The sequence below is a fragment of the Manduca sexta genome, chromosome 22 (assembly GCF_014839805.1).
Source record: "Manduca sexta isolate Smith_Timp_Sample1 chromosome 22, JHU_Msex_v1.0, whole genome shotgun sequence".
Lineage (NCBI taxonomy): Eukaryota > Metazoa > Arthropoda > Insecta > Lepidoptera > Sphingidae > Manduca > Manduca sexta.
This window is the reverse complement of record NC_051136.1, coordinates 12,602,744-12,622,262: the sequence shown is the minus strand read 5'-3', so window position 1 is coordinate 12,622,262 and position 19,519 is coordinate 12,602,744. Positions and strand designations below refer to the sequence as shown.

Below are 19,519 nucleotides of genomic sequence, written 5' to 3'. Positions count from 1 at the left end.
GTAAGAGTAGACAAATATAATGAGAAAGCTTCGAACTGCTAAGCTATCGGGAGTTACACGTGTTATTGTGAGTCAACCATAAAAGATAGACATATGCTGTCGTGGGATATTTTTTACATAATTTTAAGGAGAACATTTCCGTCATACATGATTTCTGCGTAGCTTTAACCATTAAGGTTGCACACGCGACGGAAGCTTAAAAATGGAGTAACTTCTCCCGTTTTCCCAACATTTCCCTTCACTGCTCTGCTCCTATTAATTGTAGCGTGATGAAAAGTATACTATAACCAGCACAGGAGTATGACAAATAATTGTACCAAGTTTCGTTAAAATCCGTCGAGTAGTTTTTGTTTCTATAACGGTTATACAGACAGACAGACAGACAGACAAAAATTTTACTAATTGCATTTTTGGCATCAGTATTGATCCCTAATCACCCCCTGATAGTTATTTTGGAAATATATTTCATGTACAGAATTGACCTCTCTACAGATTTATTATAAGTATAGATATAGATATACTACTCAAGTAACTTATTGTAAAGTGTTATTTCCAAGTAAATAAGCATGTGGTTTCATTTAGTAACGCAATGTCAACATGACCCTGTATAATGTTTTATTATATTCGGAGTCCTATACCGTCTGCGGAGGTAAATTCGTCTTTTTGAAAATAGTGGTTTTCTTAGACATAAAGGTAAAAGTGTCAAAAAACCTTCACTATCTGTAGGGCTATGAATGCTGTCTTTCGAGTAGATCACCCATAATTGCAAAAATACGGATTTGCCCTTGTGGATGGAATAGGGAAGCCAGAATTTTTTCAAGTCATTATTTCGGTAGGTGTGTCGTATGTTACTACAATATGTTTTAAATATATTTACCTCAAGTGCTATAGTTCAAATGTGTATTATAATTAACGATAATTAACTTGAGCCCAGTACTGTATGGTAGGGTAATTTTATGCACGTAACTATGCTATTTTACAAAAACCGACGTCCCGGTAGTGTGCTCAAATTGTTTGCTGGTTATTATATCCACTTAAGTATTTAAATGAACGTCAGCCTCGCCCAAGACTTTTCAGACCAACCAGAGAAAGGTCTATGTTCACTTCAGTTATATACGACCCCTTTGATCATTGCCTTTTTTTTATTGCTGTAAATGACGAGACGAGCTTGCCGTTCGCCTGATGGTAAACGATACGACCGCCCATTAACAGTAGAAACACCATCCAACACCTTGAAATATAAAGTATCGTTTGGTAGTCCACTGCGCTCGCCATCCTGAGATGTGAGACGTTAAGGTCTCATTATGTCATGTAGTTACACTGTCGCGCAACGCGTCAGTACGCGCAACTGGTGCATCCTCCTTCCGCCGGCTGTATTACGTCCCATGGTGTGATAGGGGGCCAGCCTGTCGCCATAACGGGCACAATCTCCAAATCCGGGCTGACACTGATTAGCCTTTGCCCGACCCGTAGATCGACCTAGACTTCAGCACTGCAGCTGTATCGTAATATTTATTTAGCTGTATCGTAATTTCGCCACTGAAGCAGTCCAAAATGAGTCAGTAAAGGTAACATTTAAGTTTTTATGCTTTTACTAAAATAGATAGTATAACTAAAAGTTGATCACTGAAAAATTAAGGTAACGCCACAGCAGAAAATCAATTTATTAATAATGCACAGAATGCCCGTATGCTTTTGACTCGTATCCGTCTAGTGTACGCCTGTCAATCATATATAGAAAACTATACTCTTATTTAACTATTTATATATAGACGCTCATAAGCTAGTTACATTAGTGTGACTTCCTTCCAAATCCTGATGTCCGGTCTCCTCACCCATTCGCAATATAGAAACATACGTTCCTGACACTAAAGCTGCAAGAGATATTATTCCTAATATAGTATTCTTCCATAGTACGTAGTTATATTTTCCCAAATCTTTGTCCCAGTGATAGACTGTGTCTACTACCGCTGGGATTAGAAGACCAAGGGTAGAAAAGAAGATGGCTCCGAAGAAGCTGATGACTAGTTCCAGGTTGGGAAAAGCTGCTGCGACTGCGACTGCAAGAGAAGAATAGGAATTGATTTAGCTGGGTGGTAGTCTTGAGGGATGGTACCTCGCGGTGAGATGGTTTCCATAAAAAATATTTGAAAACGTTAATTATAAGTAGTGAGACTGAAGATAATCCGGTTCCTAAAATGACCTACTATCCTAGTTTTTGTAAGTTTTTTTATTTTAAAATTTTATAATAATATTAAGTTGGCATGACACTCAAATTTCAATAACTATATTTTTTCTTAATTCGGTTTGTTTCATGCTAAAAAAAGTTTTTCGAGAATCTTAATGACCATCTGTTTATTAGTCCAGGCTAATCTGTAACGCGAAAAAGTTGGATTCAAGAGGTTCAGGAGTGATTTTATTTAAAATTATATCCTGAATATTGAAATCAAGTAAATTGAAATTAATACTCTTCAATCGAGACAGAAATACTAAAGAACCTTAGTTATTAATTATTTAGTCTGTTCATATCACGTTCTCTACAGAGTTCTATCAAAATATCTAAATTGACTTTTTTATTGCCAATTTCATGTAACAATCAGTCATAGATCTGTTGATTTGATCGTCAATATAAATTATAAAGTACTTTTGAAGTAATTGATGAGCGTAAAACAGTTAAATGGGTTCGCGCGATCTACAAATGAAATATGTTTTGAATTGTAATCATTTCCTTTTTGCATTTGTCCTTATTTTAAAGCAGATGGAAAAATAAAAGAGGCTAAACTATTCGTGGATAAAAAAATAGATGGTAAAAACAACATCTTATTTTCAAACAAATCTTTTTCAATGCCTTTACTGTATATAATAATGAAATATGAAAAGTGGGTAGAAATCTGTTAGATTTTATTTTTCATTAAGTGTGGTCCATTCACGCCTCTACATACCCTTTCGGGGAAGAAATATTGGGTGTGATCATTGAACTGAAACATATAGGTGCATCTTCATGTACAAGTCATTGCATTCACGAAAACGCACCCGCCACTTTTGATGGGGTGTAAACGGATAAGGGGATAGATCCCAGACTTTCCCCAACGCTATCGACCATAGCATGTGTGTGCACGTGTGCTACGCAAGCATACTATAAACGGTTGAGGTAAATAGTGGGGCACGTTTTGGTGGATGAAATAATTTATACACTGCTGCTTAGAGGCAGAGATTATAATATTGACAATCAAAGAAATGATTCCTACCTGAAATACTAACGATAACGATCCTTATAGAAATCTGTATGACGTTCTCGTATCTGTCAGATTCTCTCTTCTTCAGCATTCTGGTGATCCATTCCATGGGTACGTAAAATTGCAAAGCGTATGTTAGGTATATGACGAGGGCCATCAAGAACTTGGCACCTTGGGCCATTCTGGAAGAAAAAATGATTTAATTTTATCGACTTCATCATTACATGTAAGACTGCGTTGAGTGATAAGGCGGTCAATTAACTTCTTGAATGTATTTTCCGTGTAAACGATAAAGTTATAAATAAAAAAATATTTCTTTAGCAAATGAGCGAATAGTTTGTCTGATAGTAAAGGAAATCGTAAAATCTTTGTCGAACCGTTTGCGCAAAATCGATAAAAGAGGTTATGCGACTACATTGGTGTGAGGAAAGAGGATAAAGTGTCACTTACAGTTCATCTTGAGGAAGATTCAACGTCACACTGCCTTTGACCTGGTCTCCGAACTGGACGTAGCCGAAGAAGCCCACAAATCCATACAATGCGACAACGATGATCATGGTAACGTTGAGGACTCCTGGACAGCTGAGGAACTGCTGCGGCTTGGCCATCTCATTCTCTACCGGCATCACCACCCCGATACTTCCCATTGCAAAGATTACAGTGCTGAAAATATGATAGTTAAAAAGTGTGTTAAAAAATGTTAAAATAACTCATTACAAAATGTTCCAAAGGATACCTCAATTAAGATAAAGTATAGGACCTAAGAACATTTTTGTGACATGATAAATGTGACGATTGGAGTGATATAACTATAGAAGGTTGAATATTTCTTTTTCTGGTCGGCTCCTCGTGTCTAAGGATTGTGGTCAGCATCAGAGTTGCATCTGGAGCGCATAATCTGCCATCACCAGTTTCTATCCAGCACGCCTATTACGGCTGAGTAGAATTTGGAGGACTAAAGTGAATGGTTGAATGTAATTGAATCTATTACAAAGTGCAAACTGCCTGATTTTATGTTTATAGCAAAAAACTAATGTACCAACTCAACGATCTGACAATATAGTACAAACGGTAAAAAGAACCTCGCTTTCAATGACAAATGCTCTGTAATTTGTTAATAATCTTTCTTGCCGGACCAAAAATATAAAAAACCTCGCAGTAAAATATGGAACTTATTTATTGTAATAATAAAGTTAACTTTAAAATGTAATAGCAAAAGTGACACCACAATGTAGGTTTATTATTTTATGATTAGATAAGTCGGTGGTAGTATATATTTTATAACCTCCCGGGTAGCGACCAGTGACCACCGTATACATGGTGTTAAAATTCACCATCGTCGCCAACATAAGTGCGTAGTCTTCCGAGATAGGCTTGTTTTATCCGGTTCAAACAGACTGGCATAATTGTGTCAACTGCCGAGGGATAATCATCTCGGCAATCAAATATTGAATACGAAAAGATTTGAGATAATACAAGTAAGCTTTGTATTTATATTAGCTTCTGCCCTTGAAGGTGTGTGTGGAAATAATGTTTTATTTAAATAATTTTTCAAGATTAATCCACATTCTGATAGTTAAGAACGCAATAAAAAACCGGCCAAGTGCGAGCCGGAATCGCGCACTGAGGGTTCCGTACAAACCTGTAAGTTTATAAGTAAAAGTTCACCCATCACGACAATCGAGTCATAGTTATGGTATGCTTATAGCAAAATTAAATCCATAACATTATAATATGGAAAGCTGGAGGAGCATAAATTAACAAATAATTTAAGTTCTTCGGATTTTTTTCTTTATATGTGCTATAAAATATTGCTACATGCCAAATTTCAAGATTCTAGGTCGACTGGAAGTACCCTTTCGGTATTGATTCCCTTGCGAGTAGTTGCGAATTTGAAAATATGCGGTTTAAATTACTTTTACTTTTAATTGTTTTGTTTGAATTTGTTACAGCTTAAAGGTATTATAGAACTGAGTATTTGATATGAATTTCAATTTAATACCTCTACGCGTTCATGAGGAAAGGGGTAGTAACTTTAAAATTATTTTTATTATATGATGTCACTAAAAATGTATGGTTTCCGCATTTTTTCCTTTATCTGTGCTATAAGACGTTGCTGCGTCCCAAATTTCAAGATTCTGACTTTACGGGAAGTACCTTGTAGGTTTTGATTCCCTAACGAGTTTCGAAAATTTGCGGCATAAACGGCTGTATCTTTTGATTGCGTTGGCTTAGAAGTTTGAATTTTTCACAGCTCCAAGAGACAGTAGACTTGAGTATTTGGTATAAATTTCAGTTTAATGCTTCCACGCGTTCTTGAGAAAAAGGGTCTTGGCAGACGGACGGACGGACAACAAAGTGATCCTATAAGGGTTCCTTTTTTGTCTTTCGAGGTTCGGAACCCCAACCTTACTTTCGGGGAACCTAACCCTAAGGAATCATTCAAGCCGGTCTAGCTGTTCTCAAGTGAAGCCTTTAAATACATGTGGCTAATACATATATTAGCTCATCGCCCTTGCTCAAACAAATGATTATAGCAAGGCTAAGATGCATAAAATCAATATCACGCTACAGCCACCCGTCCCAGTTCACAGCAGACCTGTGTATTGGTAATTAAGGCTGGTTTCGATGAAATTGACATATTTGAACATCTGTTTCAGTCATCCAACGTCGATACCGTAGTTTTGGATTTCAGTGTTTGATTTTGACATCTAAATGAAATGGCACACTGGATGCTTATATTGAGTTCTATTTTGTAAAAAAATATATAAACTACTTAAATGTCTCTATTGTGTATTTGGGGAATTTTTATATGACTTTTTTTGAAGCATAGAGTATAAAAATATATTTTGTCTATTAGTGAAATAAGTGTCCCACATGGAAAATTATTAAAATATAAAAAACAATACACTAAATACAAAGCCATTACCTCAAAAACAATGGCCATTGTGTAACTTCAGCAACCATTTCCCTCTCTTTCAAAGGGGGTAGATCCAAGAATACATAGTACAAGGTAATAGCAAAGACAATGAAGATTAGCACATTGGCAATCGCTGAGAATGGCACCAGGTACTTGAGGTTCCTTATTTGGCACAGTAGGACCAGGGGAACTAGTGTCAGCGCGCAGTATGTTTGAATAGAGAGCTTGTTGTCTGGCATGTAGGCGTCCAGGGTCTGGAAAGATAATCGCAATTTAAGTGGAAAAGAAGGGTGAATTAAAGGAGTGGTAAAATTGAAAAAAAAAATATTGGGTTATATCTGAAATATAACACAGTTGATGATAACTTAAACAGTGAAAATATAATTGCTATGCAATGGATTGAAAATAAGGTCTTCTGATAGAATTGTTACTGATTAATGATAACTTTCGTTTACCAACAGGCAAAATGGGAATGACTTGGTAATGTCATCAATCCAATATCTCCTACTGATGTTTATAAGAAAGTGTTTGATTATGATATTAGTCATCGGGCAATCGTATTGCTAGTCTCGTTATAAAGTTGTATTCTAGTAATATTGATATGAGAATTTGTTGTTTTTGTTGCTATATCCTAACTGCTGGATGAATTCGGGTGGTGTTTTTTTTTATTTCAATATAAAGGCTATATTCAATTTTAGAAAATATTAATTCCAGTGACGATTTGGCTTGCATTTTCCTACTAATCTCCTTGCGTCTATCGTCTATGAAGGATGTCTTCTTCTTCTTAGTCGTAACACTCTTGACAGAGTGGCCTTGATCGTCATGTAGTGTTTTCCGGAGCAGATGTAATGTGTCTTACGATCTTTTGCCATATCTCTATGTTAGAGGTTATTCTGGTGCACTCATGTACGGGACGCTCTACGGCAGATTTTACTTGATCAGTCCAACGCATAGGTGTACTTCCCCGCGACCAAGTGCCTTCAAACTTTTCCTGTAAATGTGTCCGAAGAAAGTGAGTATGCGGGACTGTATTAAGGCGGATAGAAGCTGCTTGATGCCGAGTTCTTGAAGTATCGAGGCGTTTGTTCAAAATTCTGTCCACAACACCTCAAGCATTTCTTTCCCCAGCATTCTTCTTCAGGACCACATTTCGTAAATAATTTATTCAATTCTCTAGGGTCATATCAGGTGAATTATGTTTTGAGTACCCGCACAATATTATGCTTGACATGGGAATCAAACTAAAGACATCTTAGTCTGTGGACTCTGCCCACCAATGAGGCATTCATAATTACATATGCATACACTTAACTACGATAGCATTAAAATGCTGTATATATAGTATAAGGTCTTGCTACATTATAATATCAGCCCTGTATATATATTGTCCCACTGCTGGGCACGGGCGTCCTCTACTACCGAGAGGGATTAGGCCTTAGTCTACCACGGTGGCCTAGTGCGGATTGATAGACTTCACACACCCTCAAAATTCCTATAGAGAATTTCTCAGGTATGCAGGTTTCCTCACAATGTTTTCCTACACCGTTAAAGCAAGCAATAAATTCACAAAGAATACACACATAAATTTTTAGAAAAGTCAAAGGTGTGCCTTTGGGATTTGAACCTGCAGACATTCGTCTCGGCAGTCCGTTCCACAACCAACTAGGCTATCGCCGCTTGCTACATCAAATAACTGAAATTCGTTAAGAATTTAATAAAATTAGATCGCAATTGACTTCTATTTGTAATATCCTACTAATATTATGAATACAAAAGTTTGTGAGGATGGATGTATGTGTGTATGTTTGTTCCTCTTTTACGAAAAAACTACTAAACGGATTTGGGTGAAACTTTATACATCAGAATAACAGATATGCTACAATTTATAATATTTTTGTGTAATTTGGTCATAATATACGTTACATAAGTAAGTCGAAAAAATAATTATTCCGGAATAATCCCTCACGCGGGAAAAGCCCCGAGCAAAAGCTAGTTATTTATAAAGATACAAAGAATTAAATCTATTTTTGTTTATTTTAAAGTGAAAAAACGGTTACACATTGAGGAATATTAAGACTAATCTTAATCTAAATGTACTTATATAAAAACATATACATTTATCCACATATTGCCGAATATAAAATTAATAATACAATTATACAATCAAGAATAGACTACGAGCCATTGCGAAATCACCTCCGGCAACTTGAGAATACTCGTAACATCTTCTTTTACTTAGTCAGATTCAAATGAGAACGCAAATTGATTGAAACTTACTTCCTTAAATGAGGAGCCGACGAAAACCACGTAGACACACAACACGCTGATATAAGCCAAGACCATTGAGTAATCCACTACGTTTCTGTAGAAATAGTAGTCTTTTATTAGCTGAGATGCAGTGTAAGATTATGAAAACGACGAGGTGCGAGATCTAAATGTTGGGCAACATTTTTAATTATTAGCTTGATGTAGGCATTGGGCGGCAGTTCGTGAATTCCAGACAAATCGTGAGCTGCTCGGATTTCAAGAAAAGAATACGGTTTGCAATAGGTATTAAAAAGTTTATACCTAGGCTCTAATACAATTACTTTGTCAACATGTTGATGTTCTCATTTACTTAAACAGCATCGATATCTATTTAGTTCAATAGTTTCACTTTTAAATGGAACTAATTAGGCCTTGTAATTTATATTCAGCAATAGCGGGTTAAAATATAATTATTGTAATAAGATTAAATGTGAGGTAAGTATTGACATATATCGTGAAATAATGAACTACGTAAACTATGTTTTGTGAATTACTAGTTCAAAATGGAGATTATAATTAGTATTTATAGCATAATAAGTGGTGAAACAGACTCTAAAGGCGAAGGTTCGAAGCCAACCCCAATTTATCAATTTAGTGATCGCTTTAACAGTGAATGAAATCTTGACAAATTAATAATAAAATAATTTGCCTTTACGTGTTTTTATACACTCCTAACATATGTATTATAAACACACATTCCCCCACGAAAAACGCGACTATCTCCGAACGCGATGAATTTAAAAACCAACCAACGGATTTTGAGGAAATTTGGAGGACAAGGAGATGGTTTGAAATCCTGGGAAGGCACAAGCTACTTTTACCCCGGGAAAAATGTTTCACGCGGGTAAATCCGAGAGCAAAAGTTAGTTATATTATACAAAAAACTAAAAAAAATTGTAAACACCTCAAAATCCATTAACTATTGTAGAAATACAAAGCAAAAACACCGATTTGTGTTAATGCGATATAAACATAAAATACTTACTTGACAAAATGTCCCCACTTCCGCACGCCTTTAGGCCCGTAAGTAAAGGCTGCCTCACATGTTTCCGCAAAACTCATTGAAGGTTTCTTAGCGTCCACGCAAACCTCTTGCGAAGTTTTTACCTGCAACATTCGGTATATTTGTTACAATTGTTTTTTCTACTTCATAAGTGGGTTTTAGCCGTTACCGATATGGCGATAGTCCATCATATTATCATAGTGGAATACGAACAGCGAAAAGTGAGTGTAATAGTTGGGCATCGCCTACCTTTTCGGGAAAAGGATGAGCTCATGTGTTGGTTACAATATACTATGACAGAATTGAAATATTTTTAATATTCTTCGCATAATTATTGTACCATTATATTTTTAAAGCAAGCGGTGATAGCCTAGTTGGGTATGGAACGGACTGCCGAGACGAATGTCCGCAGGTTCAAATCCCAAGGGCACACACCTCTGACTTGTCTAAAATTATGTGTGTATTCTTTGTGAATTATCGTTTGCTTTAACGGTGAAGGAAAACGTCTTGAGGAAACCTGCATACCAGAGAAGTTCTCTATAGGATTTGAACCTGCGGACATTAGTCTTGGCAGGCTGTTCCACACCCAACTAGGCTATCGCCGCTTACTTACTTACTTGCTTACTTCGTACTTAGATTACTGTTATACTATTTATACTGCACTAATGGTAAGTGGAGTGGGGTCCAACACAATGTCGACTGACGAGAGATGATTACCCCTTGGCAGTCGACACAATTGTGCCTGTTGGAACCGGATATACATAGGCTACTCCCAGAACGCGACACGCTTACATGGGTCACTAAGGCGGGGTTTAATACCTTGTATACGGTGGTTGCTATCGGGACGGATATAAATATATTGTAAAACGCTCTTTTTACAGTAAACATTATATTAGCAAAATAATTACAGAATACAATTTTAAACATTCTTTTGACAACGTCCAGCCAGAGAGAATAATAATAAAATAGTCGCCGCATGACATATCTTCTCTTCTGCCAGCCTGCCCGCGCAGCCGAATACTTCCGGAAACGCCCGATGTCATCGGCTAGGATAGCGGCGCGTAACATCGGCCATCCTGCAAAGTGAATACCAAAGGTATTCACAAAAATAAATTTGAGAAAGCAGAACTGAATCGGATACTTATATTTTAAACATTTTTACCAGTAAATCACTAACTATTTCTGATCGATTAACTCTTTAATAAACCAATCAAGTCTTGCGTATCCACAATATCCAACAACTTATCCATTTTGCAATTAACTTTCACGCTATATGTGTATATAATTTATTTTTCGTTAGTACCTAAACCCCGTTTCCTTACTTCATTCCCAGCAACCAAAGACCTTCATTCTATTTATCCAAGTTTACATACAGTTAATGCTGAATTCTAGTAGCAATCATAGAATGCTGAGAACCAAACTTAAGTTTAAAAAAAAACACCCAGAACAATTAAACCTTTCAAAGCAAAACCTCCAATTAGTAAGACAGCAGCAAATGAAAAGGAATGAGAAGCACAACTAAAGAACTCCATAGAAGTCGCAAAGGAAGTTAACACACAAGATAATATAACACACAATAAGGACTTATCAGCACACGATTCATACATATAAATAAGCATACGCAACATATACCAACTCAATCAAATCAATTAATCAAATGGTTTACGAGTAACACAGCATAAAGGCAAGAAGCGTTAGAAAAGTCTTAACTGAAATTAATAAAATATTTAAAACTAACATGCGGAAGATTGTCATGCTTCCAGATTATAAACACAGAAAAATGCATTCAAACGGCCAAAGGCATTAAGAAAAAAGGCGGGAAAATACAGACAGCGAAAAGAGATTAGATCCCCAGCATAAAGGATAAAAACGGCATAATAGAAACCACAGTACGAGAGTCTCTATCAAAGCTACTAAATGCATCCAAGAATTATACACATGCAGAAATACTACAGAAACAACATATCCGACCATTAAAGAACCGGTACCGGAGACAATCTCTGATAAATAAAAGTAGACAAATAAAACTCCAGGTGCAGAGAACATCAGCAATGAACTTCTCATCGAGAACAGGGACATTATTAACACCTACACTCACATAGTTATTGACTGAGGTCTTAAGAATAAATTAATTTCAAGTCAGTGGACAACAATTACTATTATACGACTACACAAGAAGATTGAAAAGGACATTTTTTTTTATTACTAGCTCTTCTAACCTAATCGATAACATAAGATGTACAGACTCCAAATTAAGAACGGATACATTAGCAACAGAACTGGGTGCACGACTTTCGAGAAGTGAACTCTACATGCAATAAAAGTAAATTAGGAAACAAGTTACATTGTGTTTGAATTAGTAATAACGAATTAGTTGAAGTCACAAATTAGGGACAGAATTTATTATTCCAAGTTTCTTAATCTGAGGTACTTTACCGCTAAAATACAAATTTCTTGAAGCATATTATTGTGGACTGATACATTCGCCACAAAGACAAGTGATGACTATAATTGATTCGCCGTGTTGGCAAGTTGAAAGTCACTCTGTTATGGAGACGGTTGCCAGAACGAGAATCAGCAAAATTAAGTTTCATTAACAAAACAGAGTTATCAATGTCAACGTTAACCCATTTTTGTAAAATAAAAAATGATATCAGCCATCTCGCGTCTTTATTCAAGAAAACTGATTTTAAATTGAGCAAGTCTAGATTCGTAGCTTTGTAAACTGTGGCTGTGGTTATTCACGTGTGAAAAATGATACAGAAACTGCTTCTGGGCTCTCTCACCAATCTCTGAATATGTTCGATGAATGACGGACTCCAGAGAGCATAGCAACATTCAAGATCAAATCGGACGAAACAACTAAAAAGACGACAGAGATCTCGGGATCTTCAAAACTTTCGTTTGTTATAACAGAAAACCAATTGAAAGCGCAGCCTACCCCGTAACTATGAGTCGAATAGTCAGTTAAGCCACGCGTGTCAAGACACTTCCTAAATGGGATATTATAATTACAATATAAGAAACTCTAAGAAGACTATAAATCTTAACAGTTTGAATAAATAACTATAGGTCTACAACTTGATGTCAAATATCTACAAAGTCCTCGCTAAAGTGATTCTATATCGCAGGCATAACCAAGACACTGGACCAGATTCAACTAAGAGAACCAGCAGGCTTAACCGTTACCCCAGTGTTTATAAAAACTGTCACTGGCGATCGAAGCCGATGTGGAGACATGTGATTTACAATTACACTACTCAAGTACAGCGTTAGCTACACGTGTATGTTCCGCTTATATAAACAACCAGCACAGAGAGAACATGGCCAACATGGAATAAAAACAACTACAGCAATTTTCATATGCATTACACAATGTTGGCAACTCATCGGAACCAGGATTTGTACATAATTTTCGGTAATGTCAATATTACATTCCGTAAATTGGGCTCCGTAAATAGTATCGATACTGAAGCACGCATCCGTCGCTACTTCTACCGAATATGTTTCAACTTTTTTTTTTATTATTATAACACTACTTGTAATTTCTCGCCATATAATTACATATATACAAAATGACAATAACTGAACTCTAAACATACTTTTTTAACTATTTGATTAAAACATCAGCTTCTAATGACCCACTAAAATCAAAAGAATTCCTTGTGCATGTCTGCTCGATAAAACCACGGTTAATATATTTCTACAACTAAACAGGTTAACAGAAAATAACTTATCATAAGCAGTATAATAGATGTCAGTCCTAAGGTTTTATCTGATATTTTACTTTTTTTTTTGTTCATAATGTTATTACCAACAATAAACCACCACCACCACCATGGTACACTTCAAAATTGCAGGAATACTCAAAGACAAATACAAATGTTTTTGCAATCTCAGATTACCATTCCCACTGTTTATCAAAAAATTGAGCGAAGGTTAACCAACCAAGCTTAGTGTTACAGCTAGTACGGCAACACAATCCAGTATACAGGGTCACCATATTGTACCCTTATTCATTCGCAGAAATATTGCTCACATATTGTACCTTATTAGTATACTTAGAGAGCATCAATTTTTCAGAGCCATTGCGTAAGTGCTATATAAGAATACCAAACATTTCAATTAATAAGCCAGTGCTTTTCAATTTATCTCGAGTCCAAGTACAGACAGAATAGTTTTTTTTTTATCATGCTCCAAACCAGATCAGTGAGGGTATCTGGAACAGAAGATATGTATGTTATATTATATTATTATATTACATTTCTAAACAACAACGTTTGCTCTGTCTTATTTTCTTTACTCTGTTTTCCTAAATTGCATTTATACATCAACACAGTTGACTGGATTTTGGAACCTCGTATACCACAAATCACATAATATTGTACTTCTGCCGTATATTGTAGCTTAATCTCTTTATGTCAGACTGTAAGCTTTCCATGTAAGATTAATGAATTCACAGATATTATATATAGTTTATAATTAAATATAAACACTAAACCAGAAACAGAAATAGAAAAACAGAAAAGAAATTAAGTAAAACAGAATTAATGAAGCAGATCAGTAAAATAAAGCAGTCAAATCAGACAGAGTATATGTTCTGACGTAGTGTTACCAGGTGTCTCGATGTGCGCGGAATATCCCGGTTATCAGAGTTCTGGAGACGCGTCCCGATTTGCGACTGATTGGGACATTAAATGTCCCGAAAATCAATAAATTTATCAAAAGACATTATTATCAAAAAATAAACAACACATCACATCACTAGCCCTGTAGGTATAATTTTATTTTGTTCTTTTGTTTAGAGACGCGACTGTACCGTGATCTATGATTCGATGTTAAAACAGAAATTTCAATGAAAACCAACATTAGCATGACTTGCAGTATTTTTTTTTTGTGTTTCGACCTTCTACCTGGATCCCGATTTGTTTTACCTGTTGCCCGATTTCAAACAAATAGGACCTAGTAACACTAATCAGAATGCTCATGGCTACAGACAGAATATGATCAGAAGGCTCATGACCACAGACAGTATATGATCAGAATGCTCATGACTACAGACAGAATATGATCAGAATGCTCATGGTTACAGACAGAATATGACCAGAATGGTCATGGCTACAGACAGAATATGATCAGAATGGTCATGGCTGCAGATAAAATATTATCAAAAGGCTCACGGCCACAGACAGATCAGATTAAATAAAATAAACAGTTACGCACGTTCGCATTGTCAGCCTGAAGTGTTGCGCCACCGATTTGACTTCACATGACTCCAGTCATTCCTGTCTCCAATGATTTAGTTTCTAAGAAAACACCCTCTCCAGTGAGCCAAGCAGCAGGCATAACGAAGTTTTTGTTATGAATGTCGTGAATCGTACTAATGTGCAGACATCAATTCCATATGCATTCCCAACATATTTACTTCAACAGACGTAGACGTTGCCATGGTAACTAAAATCTGAGAATCTGGTAATTTTAATTTTGGCATTCAATGATTCATCACACATTTATTCCGATAGTTCTCTTCACATTCGAATTCAATGTAACTTCAAATTATCATTTGTATAATCCCACTTCTGAATGTAAAACGCTCTTTTACAGTAAACATTATATTAGCAAAATAATTACAGAATACAATTTTAAACATTCTTTTGACAACGTCCAGCCAGAGAGAATAATAATAAAATAGTCGCCGCGTGACATATCTTCTCTTCTGCCAGCCTGCCCGCGCAGCCGAATACTTCCGGAAACGCCCGATGTCATCGGCTAGGATAGCGGCGCGTAACAATATTCTACCACCTTCTCTATATATGGTATATAATACATAAACTAAATAAATAAATGACTGCCTCGGTGGCGTAGTTGTACTGCATGCGCGGTAGGTACGGCAGCGCTCTGAGGTCCTGGGTTCGAATCCCAGGTCGGGAAAAGTGATAATTGATCAGCCCGGAGTCTGGAATTTGTGCCCGATATGGCGATAGGCTCGCCCCCTATCACATCATGGGACGGAACACACTTGGCGAAAAGTGGGTGCCCTGGTTGCACCTCTGCATACCCCTTCGGGGATAAAATGCGTGATGGTGTGTGTGTGTGTGTGTAATACATAAATAATCTTTTACCAAAATATGTACAGTATGCGTGCTGATGAAACCAGCTAGTAGTATCCCGATAGATCCAGTGACGAGTCCAGCATTTTTGAACGCTGCGGGCATAGCCAGGATTCCTGAGCCGAGACATGCTTTCAGGAGATGGACAATCGAGCCGATTGTTCTGTAGCAAAAATTAAACAATTATTTTAAATCTATATAGAATGTAATACGGAAAGGAGTTTAGGGTACTTAAGGAAAACCAAATATAACAAATCTTTATTATAAAGTGCCATTGTTACAATAATTTAATGCGTGAATTTATTATAAATTACTCGATTTTAATCGCTTCATGAAGATTACATTTATAATTTACTAAAGGCATTGAACAAATTTCATGTACCTATATAATATCAACTACCAGAACTGTAAAAGGTCGAAGTATCTTTACAATACCTATCATTAGACTCAATTTATTTCCATCAGTTCGTATAATTTCTTCTATTATAGGTAGCGGCTTTCAAATACTTCTTTCATATTATTATAAGCCTTAACGTGTCTTGTGGTTCCATAATGAAGTGCTCTATGAATTCATAAATAGCTCAAGAGATTTCTAAGAGTTGTACATGTTGACTGAATTCTCTTGAATTAATTATTTTCTATTATATTACAATATTTTCCCACAACATTAAACACAAACGTAGGTCATGTATTCATTGTAAACCGTAAACATGTTGACACTTAACATAAATTAACATCACCTGTTAGTTGGAATTCTTTTTATAAAATCAGTCATGTTTGAAGTTATGAGTCGGTTATTGATAAATTACCTTTACGATTTATTTGTTTGTTTTAGCCTTTTGCTACTCAACCATAGTAATTTTATATGATAATTCTGATCATTAGATCTTATATTAATCGTTTAAATCATGGTTTAACCTGTTTGTAATTTCTTCAGATTTTTTTTCATTGTGCATCCTACTTACCGCTATTTTAAATAAATGTTCCCAATGCCCTTTTCCCTCCACATCCAACCCCCGCTCTCCTCGAGGGAATTTTTATGCTCTCGTACTCCACCCCGTATACACGTCCATGCATGGGGGTACATTTGCCACGGCCCTAGACATATTGTTAAGTATGTATACCTCATGGTTAATAATAATATCAGCCCTGTATTATATACTTGCCCACTGCTGAGCACGGGCCTTCTCTACTACTGAGAGGGATTAGGCCTTAGTCCACCACGCTGGCCTAGTGCGGATTGGTAGACTTCACGCACCTTCGAAATTTCTATAGGGGAACTTCTCAGAAGTGCAGGTTTCCTCACGATGTTTTCCATCATCTTTAAAGCGAACGATAAATTCACAAAGAATACACTCATGATTTTTTAGAAAAGTCGGAGGTGTGTGCCCTTGGGATTTGAACCTGCGGATATTCGTCTTGGCAGTCCGTTTCACACCCAACTAGGCTAATACCGCTTTAGTCATCGCTCATGGTTGTCAATTCACATTGAGGCCAATAAGCGCTAGCAAATATCTCGCTTCCTTCTTCTCTCCGCCAACTGAATATTTTTTTCTTCTCCCTCCACACTTCCTTCTCAGCTATTTCCCTTGGGACTGCCGTGGTTGCTAAGCCGGGGATCGCCTGTGTTTCGTTCACCGGGGAAACCCCGGTGAAAACTACGGTGGTACCGCGAAAAAAAAATCCTTTTGCAATCTATCTCTAAAATAAACCAAGTAGAACATTGTTTCATTGACATGCTACAAATGAGTTTAATTTATTCATTTTCGGAACTCGATTGAATATTGAGATTTAGTTTCATTTATTGAAAACGACTGATAGTGTGTTATAATTATTCGGTAGTCTTTCGGTTTGAAACAACAATTCGTACATATTTAAAACAAAGTCCCCCGTGGCGTTTGTCTTAACGCGATAAACTCAAAAACGAACGATTTTCATACGGCTTCCATCAATGAACGGTTTATGTATATAATTCATTAATGTTTTGTACGACTGAAAAAACAATTGCCAAAACTACAATGTGTAGCCATTATGCTCTACTACCTGTGCGAAGGATCGGTGACGTCACAATAAAGAGAGAAACCATCACAACGTACCTAAGATTGTATTATTAGACTGAAATTAAAATAACGAAGTTACGTCGATTAGATGTGCGCACAATACATCCGACCTTTGTGCTATCGATGGATACGATGTTGTTGATGAGACACCTGTGGACGAGAAATCCGACACCTCCTCGGGACTGTTGGTCGTCCCCCCGGTAGAAGAGCAGGTTTCCGGACTTCAGGGCTATCGTATCCTCCCCGATTCTTCGGACTTCCGATAACTCCATAATGTCCCAGTGAAACCCACTCAATTCTTCTTCCAGTTCGACAATCTTCTCGTCTGTCCTCAAAGTGCGAATGCTATGTGTTACCAAGGCCAGTCGTCGTCGAGGGTGGGAGCGGGGATTCCCGGGGATTCTTCGCACCCCCTGCCCCGGCGTTACCGTGGCCGCTACCGGAGCCAGGAATAGCAGTGTGACTTTGTTTTATATTATACTTTTTTAGAACTTTTAAGAGGAACAATACCGTCGTACATATTTATTTCATGACTTTAACTATTTCCTCGGCGCTTTCAATGGAAGCTCTCAAGAGGAATAAATTTTTCCCGTTATAGCAACATTTTTTATTACTGCTTCGCACCTAATAGTCACAGCGTGATGATATACATCCTTTACCCTTTCTCGATACGTGGTCTATCCAACACAAAAAGATTTTTCAGTTCGAGCACGTAGTTCCTGAGATTAGCGTATTCAAACAAACAAACTCTTCAGCTTTATGTAATAGTATAGGTTAGATTTAATGGCATAGCATCACAAAGTACTTGTCCCTCTGACACACCATCACTACTCAGAATAATAATACTTACGTGTTGGGATGCTCAAGCATTCGATGCTCGAATGGATTGTAGGGCTTGTCTTCTTTGCCCTTAGATATTATGCTGATGGATGATTGGAATCCAGGGTGGGCAGTCAGTTCCGCTCTGAAAGATAATAGAATAAATATTATTTGTAGTACTCATTAATTAGATGAATAATAAATAAATATGAATAAATATGGCTATCTTTTTTATACATTCTCTTAGTTAATCAAGGTAAAGGGTACTGCGGTTTATGATTAGCGGTATAGGGCAATGAAGTCTTTTTTATTTCGACAAGGCAAAGTGCTGCGTCTGATGGTAATTAGGAAAGCGTCCAGATGAATTTTGGATTGACGAAGGAGTAGTTCTCGCTAGTCAAGACAATAATGCCGGCCTGTGTTAAAATATGATGGTAAACGAAACAATTATCTACAAAAATACTACAGAATTTTAAATTTCAAAGTACATCGTGGTAATGCAACTTGCCATGGGTACCATGTTTGTATAAATAAAATACAAATATAGATAATACTTACGTTGAGGAGAAGTTGTTTAAATCAATATTATTTTTCTCTGGCTTCACCATTCTGTCATTTGTTATTAATCTGTGAAGAGGAATATTATAATTATTACTTTGTTTATTTCATCAGTTTAAAAATTAATTTAATTTATGAAAATTTATCAAATATGATGCATTCTTTATAAAGTAATTTTAACTAGTTTTAGGCTGATTTGATCAGCCGTATTAAATAATAATTTGAACATAATCTACGTTCCATGCAATAATATTTTTAAGTACTGATAACGTGTCTGTTATTTTAGACACAAGCTTATTCCATTATAGATAAAATCGAAATTTGACAATATTTAAATACGAATATAAATTGTTTATTAATAATCATACCAAACAAAATTACACTTAAATAAATAATATCCTAAGAATCGTTATTCAATACAAGAATTACCACGGGTTCCCAAATTAGGTGAGGGCTGGAATCTGTATCTTGGGTAACCAACAAAAGAGTTATATTTGGATAAAGTA

At 36.4% G+C, this 19,519-nt stretch overlaps 1 protein-coding gene across 2 annotated transcripts; it reads right to left on the bottom strand.

Annotated features, from left to right (window-relative positions):
- Positions 1-957: 957 nt before the first annotated feature.
- On the bottom strand, positions 958-19,078 carry LOC115449528 (proton-coupled amino acid transporter-like protein pathetic). Of its 2 annotated transcripts, none has more exons than XM_030177375.2 (9): positions 19,014-19,078; positions 18,487-18,600; positions 15,589-15,739; positions 9,449-9,570; positions 8,434-8,518; positions 6,166-6,410; positions 3,687-3,899; positions 3,249-3,418; positions 958-2,060 (listed from the first exon to the last, which is right to left on the bottom strand). In XM_030177375.2, the coding sequence occupies exons 1-9, from the start codon at positions 19,061-19,063 to the stop codon at positions 1,777-1,779; spliced, it is 1,434 nt and encodes a 477-aa protein (XP_030033235.2). In that variant the 5' UTR covers positions 19,064-19,078; the 3' UTR covers positions 958-1,776. The 2 variants fall into 2 exon arrangements, with proteins under 2 accessions (XP_030033235.2, XP_037297430.1); XM_037441533.1 differs by having other exon boundaries at positions 15,601-15,739.
- Between the last annotated feature and the right edge of the window lie 441 nt (positions 19,079-19,519).